At 39.5% G+C, this 14,243-nt stretch overlaps 1 protein-coding gene across 1 annotated transcript in view; it reads right to left on the bottom strand.

Annotated features, from left to right (window-relative positions):
- The window catches only part of PIEZO2 (piezo type mechanosensitive ion channel component 2), a 655,528-nt gene that overhangs the window by 150,537 nt on the left and 490,748 nt on the right, over positions 1 to 14,243 (bottom strand). The window contains exons 25-28 of the mRNA XM_053714912.1: positions 7,957 to 8,157; positions 7,041 to 7,245; positions 6,841 to 6,942; positions 1,093 to 1,258 (exon numbers count right to left, since the gene is read on the bottom strand). Of these exons, the coding sequence (XP_053570887.1) occupies positions 1,093 to 1,258; positions 6,841 to 6,942; positions 7,041 to 7,245; positions 7,957 to 8,157 (674 nt within the window). The remainder of the gene's footprint in view (positions 1 to 1,092; positions 1,259 to 6,840; positions 6,943 to 7,040; positions 7,246 to 7,956; positions 8,158 to 14,243) is intronic.

Genomic DNA, 14,243 nt, shown 5'->3' with positions numbered 1-14,243 from the left:
ACCCTAGTTAGAGATCAACAAAGAAAAGATTTATTGCAATGTCAAGAAATTCAATTCTGAGCCATGTTAAGGATAAAAAGAGTGTAGAGGTTTTGTAGAAGTAAAATGTGATCAACAATTTTAAAGGCGGACAAGTCTAGTAATATTAGTATAGAACAATGATCTTGCTCTTTTGCCTTGTGAAGGCCATAAATTACTTTTATTAAGGCTGTGCCGGTAGAGTAGAAAGCATAGAAGCCAGGGTAATGATGAAATGGGAATAGTTATGAATTGTTTATATTCCAATTGTTTAGACATAATAGAAGATGTAGATAACTGTCTAGATAATTGGGGTAGATTTATTAAATGTCGGACGGACATGATATAGGAATTGTTTATATTGCAATTGTTTAGACATAATAAAAGAGACAGATAACTGTCTAGATAATTAGGGGTAGATTTATTAAATGTCGGATGCTGTAGCGGCTCATGTCCGCCCGACATTGCTAAATGCCAACAGCATACACTGTCGGCATTTAACATTGCACAAGCATTTCTGGTGAAATGCTTGTGCGATGCTGCCCCCTGGACATTCGCGGCCAATCGTCCGCTAGCATGGGGTGTCAATCATCCCGATCGTATCTGATCGGGATGATTGAAGTCCGCCACCTCTGGAGCAGCGGTTTTAAGATCGCTGCTTCTTAACTTAATTTTTCGTCGAGCTGGAAGCTTCGGGGGTAGATTGCAGCATCCGCTGCTTGATAAATCTACCCCTTAGAATTAAGTGATGACTTTTTAAAAATGTCCATGACCAATGCTTGCCTAAAATAAAATAGATCTATGGCAGCAGAGAGGGAAAAGTTAAACTTGCACAAGAGTGAAGGAAATTAAACCAGAGATAAAGGTTGGAGGAGGTGAGAGGGGCTTGGATATTCCAGACAAAATGGAGCAGTGCAGACACCTCTTTTCCTGGGACAAAGCGTATAATAAGAACTTCTAGGTAATAGTGTTTAAGTGATTACATAATCAGTTAGTTGTAATGTGACCAGCATAAAGTGTAGCTTTCTGATTAAAATAAAGAAGAAATATATCAATGACAATATTGGGTTTTACCTGCAGTGAATGAAGTCAGGAACGGGATTATGTTGGCTAAATGATGCAGCATCAAGGTTCATACAGATTTCTACATTGTCTCCCGCCATGATTCGTACCGCTGCTTTATTTTCATCCTCAAAAATTTGTCTTTGAAGTGATGCACACAGCAACAACATAAAATCGTCTACACAGAGAGGAGAAAAGCATATATATATATATATATATATATATATATATATATATATATATATATATAATAAGATTAATACTATGTTTCTAAAGTAATGCATGTATCCATTACAAATATGGAGATGAATCAACAAGTGGCTAAGTTAGCCACTGTTATGGAGAATTGCAGTCCACTGAATTGTTATTTTAAAGCAGTAATGTAAATAGAAAATGAAAAACTGCCTTCCTCAAAGCAAAACTTGCACTATAGACACACACAGGCACAAAAAAACCCAACAACAAACAAACAAACAAAAATATTAAATTCAATTATAATAAATTAATAAAATATAAAAAAATATTTTAATGTATAATCATTATTTCTTACTTTCTTTTTACTGAAAAATAACACAGAAACTGTGCGCGTTTCTTTCCCCTACAGAGTCTGGGGCTTAAATTATGTAATCTAAGTATGATGTAAATGTCTTTCCCAGCTACATACTACACAGTGATTGCTTATAAACGTGCATAAACTCATGTACAGCTAGCACTAACTGGCAGTAATCAAGAAAGACAAGATAAACATCCTCACCAAAGTTTTTAATAGGTTTATAATTGAATTGAAAAACTCTGAACATTGTGTTGACAAACTGACAATTTTTAAAACATTTATCTTGTATGCTCATCTCTTGTATTTCATGACTTTTTTGCAAATCTATGCTATGCATATATACAACTTGACTTTAATATCCATTTAATATGTTACAATTAACATATTAAACAAGTAGAACTGCATAATAACAAGTGCATAATAAAAAGACAATGAAATATCACCTACTCTGAATTTGAAATAAAGCAGTAGTTTTTTTTGCCAAACTATTTTTTTCTCCCATTTTCCGACCCCCTGTATCATGTGACTGACATCAGTCAATCACAAACTAGTATATGTATACCATGTGAGCTTGTGCAAATGCTCAGTAGGAGCTTGTTCCCCATAATGTGTTCAGATAAAAAGACTGCAAAATTTGATAATGGGAGTAAATTGGTAATAAGAGTCTTAAAACAGATATAAGGGAAAGATGACCTAGCACTACAATATATATAAATATATATATATATACAGCAGGCAGGCCAGCACTCACGGTTAACATTTCATCCGCCCAGGGTGCTTCCATGGTATTGATAGTAGTAAAGAATGGGGATGCACTCACCAGGATTTCCAAAGTTACCTTTAATGTTACATTAAAGGCTTCTTTACTATATATATATATATATATATATATATATATATATATATATATATATATATATATATATATAATCCTTGAAAAGTAAATGCACTCACAGGTCTTTCTCAATCCAAGTGAAACCAAAGGTTTGTTTTATTGATGTAACGTTTTCAGGGTTATCTTCCCCTTCATCAGCATAACAACAAAGTGAGAATGTGTTCAATTTATACATGCATACACAGTTCAAAACAAAATAATTAATCAAACAAGCAATACCTGTGTGTGATCAGTGAATTAAAAAACCAAGGCATTGAGCTGGAACGCACGCCTTGCGTTCCATTCAGAGTGAAAAACCGGAAGTGCTATGTATCTAAGCACTACCGGTGTGAGAATGTCAAATTATTATATTATCCGATTTCAGCATGGTACATTTGCAAATAATCAAATGTGATCTAGCCTATAGCATCAATCTTATCTTAATGCTGATGTGCCGTTTCAAAAGTGAATCAATCCGTGCTTTTTCAATACTAGCATCATGCATCATATATGTGAAAACATACAAAAAATTTGATCCACTTAACACATTAAGTGCACATCAGTTGCACCTGCATATACCTTACCCAAATGTGTGACCGATGTCTAATTGGGGCATATTCTCTCAAGTCTTTCTCGCCCACCTCACAGGAATCGAGTGCACGGAATTACCGCTGGTTACCATGGCAACCCGGATAAACAAATTCGCATGCACCCTTTCTCTACGGTGTCTGAGATAGTACAAAAACTTAAGTCTGATGATTATAAGTACCAGCCGGGAGAGATAAATGCTCCATATTCCGGTGGTCACCCCCATTTGGAGTATCACAGAATACTAAAACCATATATACATAGAAGGATTATATACATAAAAAATATATTTTGATAGACTCTAGATATGTTAAAAGTAATGCCCTTTCATTACTTTTGGTACTATCGATATGGGAGCTAGGCCCTCAATAGTATAAAATAGACATTCATCAAATAATCGAAATAATGTTGCCGACTATAAATACGGAACAGGCTAGTTAGCCCATGAGTGGGATATTATATACTCTGTACAATGACTTCCATTCTATTGGGATTATATCATATAGTGCTGAGACCGGGTGTATTGTACCCCTACTATATCATATCCCATATGTATAATTACAGAGCTCCATTAGTATCACATAGTTGGCACCATATACAAGATTATCATACTGCATCCATTCTTCATAAGTCCCCAATATATACCCAGAAGGTATCATAAATTTTCACTGGAGAGATAGAATAAAATCAAGCCAAATCTGCCTGATTCATTGGGTCTAGGAGAACTCTAAGTGGGTAACTTTTAGAATGAAGACCTATTGGTTACATGATGCCAAAGGATCACATAATGACCCAATTGCATCATGGGGCTAGGAGTAGAAACAGTGGGTCTACCCTCCCTAGGGTCTGACCCCCAGCTACACCAGTCCACACCAACATCTGATTCTTGCGTACCCCAAGTATGTATCTCCACCCTAGATTAACATCTTGAAATCCGGTGGTGAGTTAAGCCCCCCTGGGATTATTGTGCCCAGGCGGTACATCCACTCAGCTTCTCGTCGGAGCAGAGTCCTATCCCGGTCGCCACCCCTGTCCAGGCAGGGGATATGGTCAATCAAAATGTATCTGATTGAAGATACTTGGTGGCCCATTTGGGCACAATGCCTTGCCACCGGTTGTTCGGATTCACCTGTTGTCAAAGCCACGCGTATTGCTCGTCTGTGATTGGCCATTCTCTCTCGTAGTGTTCCAATGGTTTTGCCCACATAAAACCAGGCACATGGGCAAAACAGCAAATAAACCACGTGAGTGGTGGTGCATGTGATGGAATGCTTTATGGAGAAAACTTGGTTGGTATGTGGGTGATGGAATGTTTTTGTGGAGATGAGGCCATTACATGTGGTACAGCCAAGACATCTATATGAGCCTTTAATATTCTTGTACGTCCTCTCTTGGTAACACTTCTTTGGGTCAGTCTTGACCAGGATGTCCCGCAAGTTGGTACCCCGCTTATATGCTACCATTGGTGTAAGGTCCTTAGTGAAGATCAATCTTGTATCTGATTGCATTAAGGGCCAGTGTTGTCTCAAGGCCTTCCCTGCTTCTGTAGTATTAGGAGCAAATGTAGTGGCCATGATTAACCTTTTTGATTCACGGGCTATAGCAACCTTATTGATAAGACTATCCAGTGTAAGCTCCATCACCTCCTGTAGTACATCATTCACCATCCGTGCCTTATAGCCTCTTTGGAGGAATTTGTCCCTCATCAGCTGTAACTGAGAGACCCCCGTGGCTCTATCGGAATTGTTCCGAATCACTCTGATAAATTGGGATTTGATAATACCCCTAAGTAGTGCAGGGGGGTGGCAACTAGCAGAATTCAGTAGGGAGTTACGATCGGTAGGCTTGCTGTATAGTGTACTACCCAATGTGTGTTCCTGTATGAATATATTCAAATCTAGAAAATGTATCTGGGTGTCACTATGTGTCATTTTAAACCTTACCGGTGTGTCTGTATTGTTGAATTTGTCAAACCATTCCATAAGTGTCTGTTGTCCCCCCCGCCAGACCAGAAAGACGTCGTCAATGTACCGGACGTAAAACATGATAGAAGATGTGCCAGTATGCCACAGATACTCATCTTCAAATTGGGACATGTAGATATTGGCGTATGATGGGGCCATATTAGACCCCATTGCCGTCCCAGCTACCTGTAGGTAAAAATCCTTCTCAAATCTAAAGTAATTTCGATTAAGGCAATATTCCAACAGAGTCAGTAAGTACTCAACCGGGGGGCCGTCATAGGTCATGCTATTAGTGACATATTCCTTAACTGCAGCTAGGCCCGCCCGATGAGGGATGATGGTGTAGAGGCTGTTGACATCCAGGGTGAATGTCAATATATTGGGCTACGGGTTGTGTCAGAGATTGAATGGCAGAGACTATGGGTCGACCCGGGGGCTTCTCCAAAGTTTTGTGTATTTTAGGGATTGTATATAAAATTGGGATTTTAGGATGTAGTGTGATACAAAACTCAAATATCTGATCTGATATATATCCCTGTTCAAAGCCCAATTTTAGGATGCTGTCTAGTTCCTGTTTAAACTTACTTGTGGGGTCATGTGTCAGAGGTATATATGTATTGATGTCCGCCAGCTGTTGCAGAATGTCTGCTCTGTAGTCCGTATAATCCATCAAAACAGGGCGGATGACTAGAGAGTGGTCATCCTGCAATGAGCGAATAGCTTTTCTCTCGTCCTCTGAAAGGTTATGTTTCCATACCCTATGTGTTCTCTCAGATTCCATGTCCTGTGTGATTAATCTCATGAAAGTCTTGGTGCTAGCACTACTATTTTGGGGTTCAAAAGTGCTTGATTTTTTACACCGTTGTGTGGGACTATTGTCTACCTCCCTTTCTGGAAGATGTTGAAAGTGCTCCTTAATCTTCATAGTCCTATGAAGCTTATATAGATCAATTTTAAGATCTAATTCAGAAATAGACTGGCTAGGTACAAATGACAGACCCTTATTAAGAGTCTGTCTTTCAATCAGAGTTAGAGTGTGCTGGCTAAGGTTAATAACTACATCCTCCGCCGACTGCGGAGGGGTGGTCTGTACCTGCCAGCCCGCCCTCCTGATATGTGGTCTACGTTTTCTCTGCCCCCACCTTCCCCTCGTGATCGGGTAGTTACCCCTAAAAAATGATCAGGGGTTGAATGGCCACGGTGCATATATGGGGTGTCGTGTGTAGGTTGTGTAGTGTGCCCCATAGGGGATAGCTGTGAACCTTGTGTCATGCTCCTATCTGTGTCAGATGATTCTGCGCCACTGGTATCAATAGTCGTAAATTGTATCCCTGAAAACGTTACATCAATAAAACAAACCTTTGGTTTCACTTGGATTGAGAAAGACCTGTGAGTGCATTTACTTTTCAAGGATTATATTGTTCATTCCTGCACCCAGGCGGATGTCCCTAGGAGGGTAACACAGCTATATGGACGGTATTTATATATATATGAGAGTGCTAATTTTGCTGCACCTTTGTAGCGTGCATGTAACTTATAGTATGATTCATTTTACACAGAACATTAAATTAAATTTTTGGTGTGTTTTTTTTAAATCTAAAACTAAATATATATTGTTTTTTTATTATTAGATTTTTTAAATTGATTTTCCTTTTTTGAAATTAGTGAAATATAGGCGGTTTTCATCTTAAAATTAATTCAATACAATATATATGAAAAGTACATTTCAAGCAATAAATATAACAGCAGGATGAATGTTATTATATTCTGCAAAGACTTACAGACAAGAAATAATGGGTTAGGTCTCACAATGAAGTCTGGAAAATACAGCCATTTTATTAAATTTGAGTCAAACTTGGCTCCATAATGTCTCCAAGGATAATCTGCAAGAGAAACAACAGGTTGATGGGTTTATATCTTAACATAGTTAAAATCAGTTCCCACTAATACAAAAACGTATGACATATAAAGAATAATATACCTTTACATGGAGCAGGGGGAATGCCAATGCAGAACAAATACTGGAATGTAATAATACATGCAAGAAAGCAGCAGTATCTGTGCCAGGTTTCTGCAATAGATTTTCTTCTGCGTCGGTATAATACGCCAAACAGCCAAAACGCATGAATCATGGCAAAGAAGTCCATTCTCTGGCCAATTACATTAACAGACAGTAAGAAACAGGTCTGCAAAATAGAGTGACAAACATATGGTGTTTGAGTCAGCAGTGCAGCATAGCCAATTATTTTTTACTAGAAAGTTATAAGATTTTATTTTGGAAAATGTTTAATACTGTACATTTGGCCTCAGTTCCCAGTTTCTTTTAACTGTATCCATCATAGTTATTTCTTAAAATTATTAAATACTTAAAATCATTAAATACTTCTTAAATTATTAAACTTGTATTGTACAGATAATATGCAATGTTAACAAACTTTTCAATTTACTATTATTGTCTTTATGTCCACCTAAACGTATTGTTTGATAAAAAAAAAGCATACCTAGGTAGGCTTGGTCTGCAATGCACTGCTGGGAGCTAGCTGGTGATTGATGGCTATATACATATGCCTCTTGTCATTGGCTCACCAGATGAGTTCAGCTTGCTCCCATTTGTGCATTGATGCTCTGGAGGTGGCTTGAGATATCTTTTTAACCACTTTTCAGGGATTGGACACATAATTATATGCAAGCAAAGGTACAACAATGAGATACTCTAACACAATTAATGAGTTCTCTAAAACATTTATCTATTATTACCTTAATAAAACATTAAATCAGAGTGAATTTATACAAGTGCGAGTCACATGATACAATTAGAAAGTTCACTGTTGATCGTAAAATTAAATCTTGCACTAAGTGAATATGGTTTACATCTAGTCATACAAAATAAGACTTACCTCCAATCCAAACTTATAGAAGAAGTAGTTTATGAAAAACTTGGCACAATTAATGAGACCATCATCGAGGTGTTGCCTTGTGATATCATGAAAGATTGTTTTAGTGGCAGGGGCGGTGACGTTGTTTCGGCATCTGTAATACTCCTGATGCCGGTAGATGGTCACCTCAAAAGCTAATATGGCCAGCATGAGTAAATTGTTCTGTAAATGAAAAACATGGGTTGAGAGTAGTATTGTAACAGCCACAAGGCCGCATAAGAACTAGGTTAACAATTATAAAAAAAACAGAATTTATGCTTACCTGATAAATTTCTTTCTCTTGTGATGTATCGAGTCCACGGATTCATCCATACTTATGGGATATTCTCCTTCCCTACAGGAAGTGGCAGAGAGAGCACCCACAGCAGAGCTGTCCATATAGCTCCTCCCTTAGCTCCACCCCCCCAGTCATTCGACCGAAGGCTAGGAAGAAAAAGGAGAAACTATAGGGTGCAGTGGTGACTTTTTTAAATTGGTGAAGTTTTTTAAATAAAAATATACTACCTGTCTTAAATAGACAGGGCGGGCCGTGAACTCGATACATCACAAGAGAAAGAAATTTATCAGGTAAGCATAAATTCTGTTTTCTCTTGTAAGATGTATCGAGTCCACGGATTCATCCATACTTATGGGATACCAATACCAAAGCTTTAGGACACGGATGAAGGGAGGGACAAGACAGGTGCCTTAAACGGAAGGCACCACTGCTTGTAGAACCTTTCTCCCAAATATAGCCTCCGAAGAAGCAAAAGTATCAAATTTTGAAAATTTGGAAAAAGTGTGAAGCGAGACCAAGTCACCGCCTTACAAATCTGTTCAACAGAAGCCTCATTTTTAAAAGCACATGTGGAAGCCACTGCTCTAGTAGAATGAGCAGTAATTCTTTCAGGAGGCTGCTGGCCAGCAGTCTCATAAGCCAAATGGATGAAGCTTTTCAGCCAAAAGGAAAGAGAGGTAGCCGTAGCCTTTTGACCTCTCCGTTTACCAGAATAAACAACAAACAATGAAGATGTTTGACGGAAATCTTTAGTTGCTTGTAAGTAGAACTTTAAAGCACGAACTACATCAAGATTGTGCAACAGACGTTCCTTCTTTGATGAAGGATTAAGACACAGAGAAGGAACAACAATCTTCTGATTGATATTCCTATTAGAAACAACCTTAGGAAGAAACCCAGGTTTGGTACGCAAAGCCACCTTATCTGCATGGAAAACTAGGTAAGGTGAGTCACACTGTAAAGCAGATAACTCAGAAACTCTTCGAGCCGAAGAGATAGCTACTAAAAACAAAACTTTCCAAGATAGAAGCTTAATATCTATGGAATGCATAGGTTCAAACGGAACCCCTTGAAGAACATTAAGAATTAAATTTAGGCTCCATGGTGGAGCAACAGGTTTAAATACAGGCTTGATCCTGACCAAGGCCTGACTAAACGCTTGAACATCTGGGACATCTGCCAGACGTTTGTGTAAAAGAATAGACAAAGCAGATATTTGTCCTTTTAAGGAACTAACTGATAATCCCTTCTCCAATCCTTCTTGGAGAAAGGACAAAATTCTAGGAATCCTAATCTTACTCCATGAGTAACCCTTGGATTCACACCAACAAAGATATCTGCGCCAAATCTTATAATAGATTTTCCTGGTGACAGGCTTTATAGCCTGAATCAGGGTATCAATTTACCGACTCAGAGAAACCACGCTTTGATAGAATCAATCTCCAAGCAGTCAGACGCAGAGAAGTTAGATTTGGATGCTTCAATGGACCTTGGATTAGAAGGTCCTGCCTCATTGGCAGAGTCCACGGTGGAACAGATGACATGTCCACCAGGTCTGCATAACAAGTCCTGTGTGGCCACGCAGGCGCTATCAGAATCACTGAAGCTCTCTCCTGCTTGATTCTGGCAACCAGAAGTGGAAACGGTGGAAATACATAAGCCAGCTGGAAAGTCGACGCCTGAATTAAGATGTCGTCTAGATAAGGCGCCACTGCTATACCCCGCAGTCTTAGAAACGCCAAAAGGGACCCTAGCACCTTTGTGGAAATTCTGGGAGCCGTGGCCAACCCGAAAGGAAGGGCCACAAACTGGTAATGCCTGTCCAGAAAGACGAATCTGAGGAATAGATGTAGATACGCATCCTTTAAATCCACGGTAGTCATATAGGGAGTGCAGAATTATTAGGCAAGTTGTATTTTTGAGGATTAATTTTATTATTGAACAACAACCATGTTCTCAATGAACCCAAAAAACTCATTAATATCAAAGCTGAATAATTTTGGAAGTAGTTTTTAGTTTGTTTTTAGTTAGATATTTTAGGGGGATATCTGTGTGTGCAGGTGACTATTACTGTGCATAATTATTAGGCAACTTAACAAAAAACAAATATATACCCATTTCAATTATTTATTTTTACCAGTGAAACCAATATAACATCTCAACATTCACAAATATACATTTCTGACATTCAAAAACAAAACAAAAACAAATCAGTGACCAATATAGCCACCTTTCTTTGCAAGGACACTCAAAAGCCTGCCATCCATGGATTCTGTCAGTGTTTTGATCTGTTCACCATCAACATTGCGTGCAGCAGCAACCACAGCCTCCCAGACACTGTTCAGAGAGGTGTACTGTTTTCCCTCCTTGTAAATCTCACATTTGATGATGGACCACAGGTTCTCAATGGGGTTCAGATCAGGTGAACAAGGAGGCCATGTCATTAGATTTTCTTCTTTTATACCCTTTCTTGCCAGCCACGCTGTGGAGTACATGGACGCGTGTGATGGAGCATTGTCCTGCATGAAAATCACGTTTTTCTTGAAGGATGCAGACTTCTTCCTGTACCACTGCTTGAAGAAGGTGTCTTCCAGAAACTGGCAGTAGGACTGGGAGTTGAGCTTGAGTCCATCCTCAACCCGAAAAGGCCCCACAAGCTCATCTTTGATGATACCAGCCCAAACCAGTACTCCACCTCCACCTTGCTGGCGTCTGAGTCGGACTGGAGCTCTCTGCCCTTTACCAATCCAGCCACGGGCCCATCCATCTGGCCCATCAAGACTCACTCTCATTTCATCAGTCCATAAAACCTTAGAAAAATCAGTCTTGAGATATTTCTTGGCCCAGTCTTGACGTTTCAGCTTATGTGTCTTGTTCAGTGGTGGTCGTCTTTCAGGCTTTCTTACCTTGGCCATGTCTCTGAGTATTGCACACCTTGTGCTTTTGGGCACTCCAGTGATGTTGCAGCTCTGAAATATGGCCAAACTGGTGGCAAGTGGCATCTTGGCAGCTACACGCTTGACTTTTCTCAGTTCATGGGCAGTTATTTTGCGCCTTGGTTTTTCCACACGCTTCTTACGACCCTGTTGACTATTTTGAATGAAACGCTTGATTGTTCGATGATCACGCTTCAGAAGCTTTGCAATTTTAAGAGTGCTGCATCCCTCTGCAAGATATCTCACTATTTTTGACTTTTCTGAGCCTGTCAAGTCCTTCTTTTGACCCATTTTGCCAAAGGAAAGGAAGTTGCCTAATAATTATGCACACCTGATATAGGGTGTTGATGTCATTAGACCACACCCCTTCTCATTACAGAGATGCACATCACCTAATATGCTTAATTGGTAGTAGGCTTTCGAGCCTATACAGCTTGGAGTAAGACAACATGCATAAAGAGGATGATGTGGTCAAAATACTCATTTGCCTAATAATTCTGCACTCCCTGTATATTGACCCTCCTGGATCAGAGGAAGAATAGTCCGAATAGTCTCCATCTTGAAAAATGGTACTCTGAGGAATTTGTTTAGAATTTTGAGATCCAAGATTGGTCTGAAAGTTCCCTCTTTTTTGGGAACCACAAACAGGTTGGAGTAAAAACCTAGCCCTTGTTCCGCTCTTGGAACTGGGCGGATCACTCCCATGGTATGTAGGTCTTCTACACAGCCTCTCTCTTTGTCTGGTTTGCAGACAATTGAGAAATGTGAAATCTCCCCCTTGGGGGGGGAGTCTTTGAAGTCCAGAAGATATCCTTGGGACACAATTTCTAAAGCCCAGGAATCATGAACATCTCTTGCCCAAGCCTGAGTGAAGAGAGAGAGTCTGCCCCCTACTAGATCCGGTCCCGGATCGGTGGCTACCCCTTCATGCTGTCTTAGAGACAGCAGCAGGCTTCTTGGCCTGTTTACCTTTGTTCCAAGCCTGGTTAGGTCTCCAGACTGACTTGGATTGGACAGAATTCCCCTCTTGCTTTGCTGCAGGGGAAGCTGAAGCGGAACCTTTGAAGTTCCGAAAGGAACGAAAATTATTTTGTTTGGTCCTCATCATATTTGTTTTATCCTGAGGGAGGGCATGGCCTTTCCCTCCAGTGATGTCTGAAATAATTTCTTTCAGTGTAGGCCCGAATAGGGTCTTTCCTTTGAAAGGGATGTTAAACAACTTAGATTTTGATGACACATCAGCAGACCAGGACTTAAGCCATAACGCTCTGCGTGCTAAAATGGCAAAACCTGAATTCTTTGCTGCTAATTTAGCCATTTGGAAAGCGGCATCTGTAATGAAAGAATTAGCCAACTTAAGGGCCTTAATTCTATCCATAATATCCTCTAATGGAGTCTCCACATGGAGAGCCTCTTCTAGAGCCTCAAACCAGAAAGCAGCTGCAGTAGTTACAGAAACAATGCATGCAATAGGTTGGCGAAGAAAACCTTGATGAACAAAAATTTTCTTTAGGAGACCCTCTAATTTTTTATCCATAGGATCTTTGAAAGCACAACTGTCTTCGATAGGTATAGTTGTACGCTTAGCAAGAGTAGAAATAGCTCCCTCCACCTTAGGAACAGTCTGCCACGAGTCCTGTATGGTGTCAGATATGGGAAACATTTTCTTAAAAACAGGAGGGGGAGCGAACGGAATACCTGGTCTATCCCACTCCTTAGTAACAATAGTCACAATCCTCTTAGGGACTGGAAAAAACATCAGTGTAAACAGGGACCTCTAAGTATCTGTCCATTTTACACAATTTCTCTGGGACCACTATAGGGTCACAATCGTCTAGAGTAGCTAATACCTCCTTGAGCAATAAGCGGAGGTGTTCAAGCTTAAATTTAAAGGCCGTCATATCAGAATCTGTCTGAGGGAGCGTCTTTCCTGAATCAGAAATCTCTCCCTCAGATAACAAATCCCTTACCCCTACTTCAGAACATTGTGAGGGTATATCGGATACGGCTACTAAAGCATCAGACGGCTCAGCATTTGTTCTTAACCCAGAGCTGTCACACTTTCCTTGTAAACCAGGCAGTTTAGAAAAAACCTCTGTGAGGGTTTTATTCATAACTATGGCCATGTCTTGTAAAGTAAATGAATTTGACACATTAGAGGTACTTGGCATCACTTGTGCGGGCGTTACTGGTTGTGACACTTGGGGAGAGCTAGATGCTAAACCCTCATTTCCTTCTTACTGAGAATCATCTATTGCAATATTTTTAAGTGCTAAAATATGCTCTTTATAATTTATAGACATATTAGTGCAAGTGGGACACATTCTAAGAGGGGGTTCCACAATGGCTTCTAAACACATAGAACAAGGATTTTCCTTGGTGTCAGACATGTTAAACATTCTAGTAATGAAACAAACAAGCTTGGAAAACACTTTAATCAAAGAAAATAACACTTTAAACAAAAACGGTACTGTGCCTTTAAGAGAAAAAAAGCTGCACAAACTCTGCAAAACAGTGTAAAAAAGCAGTAAACAAAACAAAATTTTTACAGTAGCATCATAAAGCCTTAGTAACTTTGCACCACTATGCAAATAAACAATTAACCCCTTAATGTAAAAACCGGATTGAAAAAACTTCAAAACTGGTAAAATAACGTTCAGCAGCTTGCCACAGCTCTGCTGTGGCGCCTATCTGCCCTTTAGGAACGATTTGTGGGGGAAAAAACCTCTTTACAGCCCTCAAATACAGCAGGAATCTCTGGAGAAGTAGCTGGATGCTTCTGAGGTAAATAAACTGTAAATAGGCCTCACTCGATGTTATGGGGCCTAAAAGAAACACCACAGAGTGTTTCTTAAACTAGCCATGTGGGTTAATAACCCTTAAACAAGCCACAAAGACCCCTTAAAGTCCCTCAAAAAAACGTTTTATTTGTAATTAAACCAAAAAGTTTTTTCCTATTAGTGTCACCAGTAACTATGAGCCCTTTATGCAAGCTTGGATTCCTCTTTTACTGAATACAGCTTACCTTTCCCTCA

The sequence above is a fragment of the Bombina bombina genome, chromosome 5, assembly GCF_027579735.1.
Source record: "Bombina bombina isolate aBomBom1 chromosome 5, aBomBom1.pri, whole genome shotgun sequence".
Taxonomy (NCBI): domain Eukaryota; kingdom Metazoa; phylum Chordata; class Amphibia; order Anura; family Bombinatoridae; genus Bombina; species Bombina bombina.
Note: the sequence above shows the minus strand (reverse complement) of the source record. Positions and strands in the feature narration are given on the sequence as shown.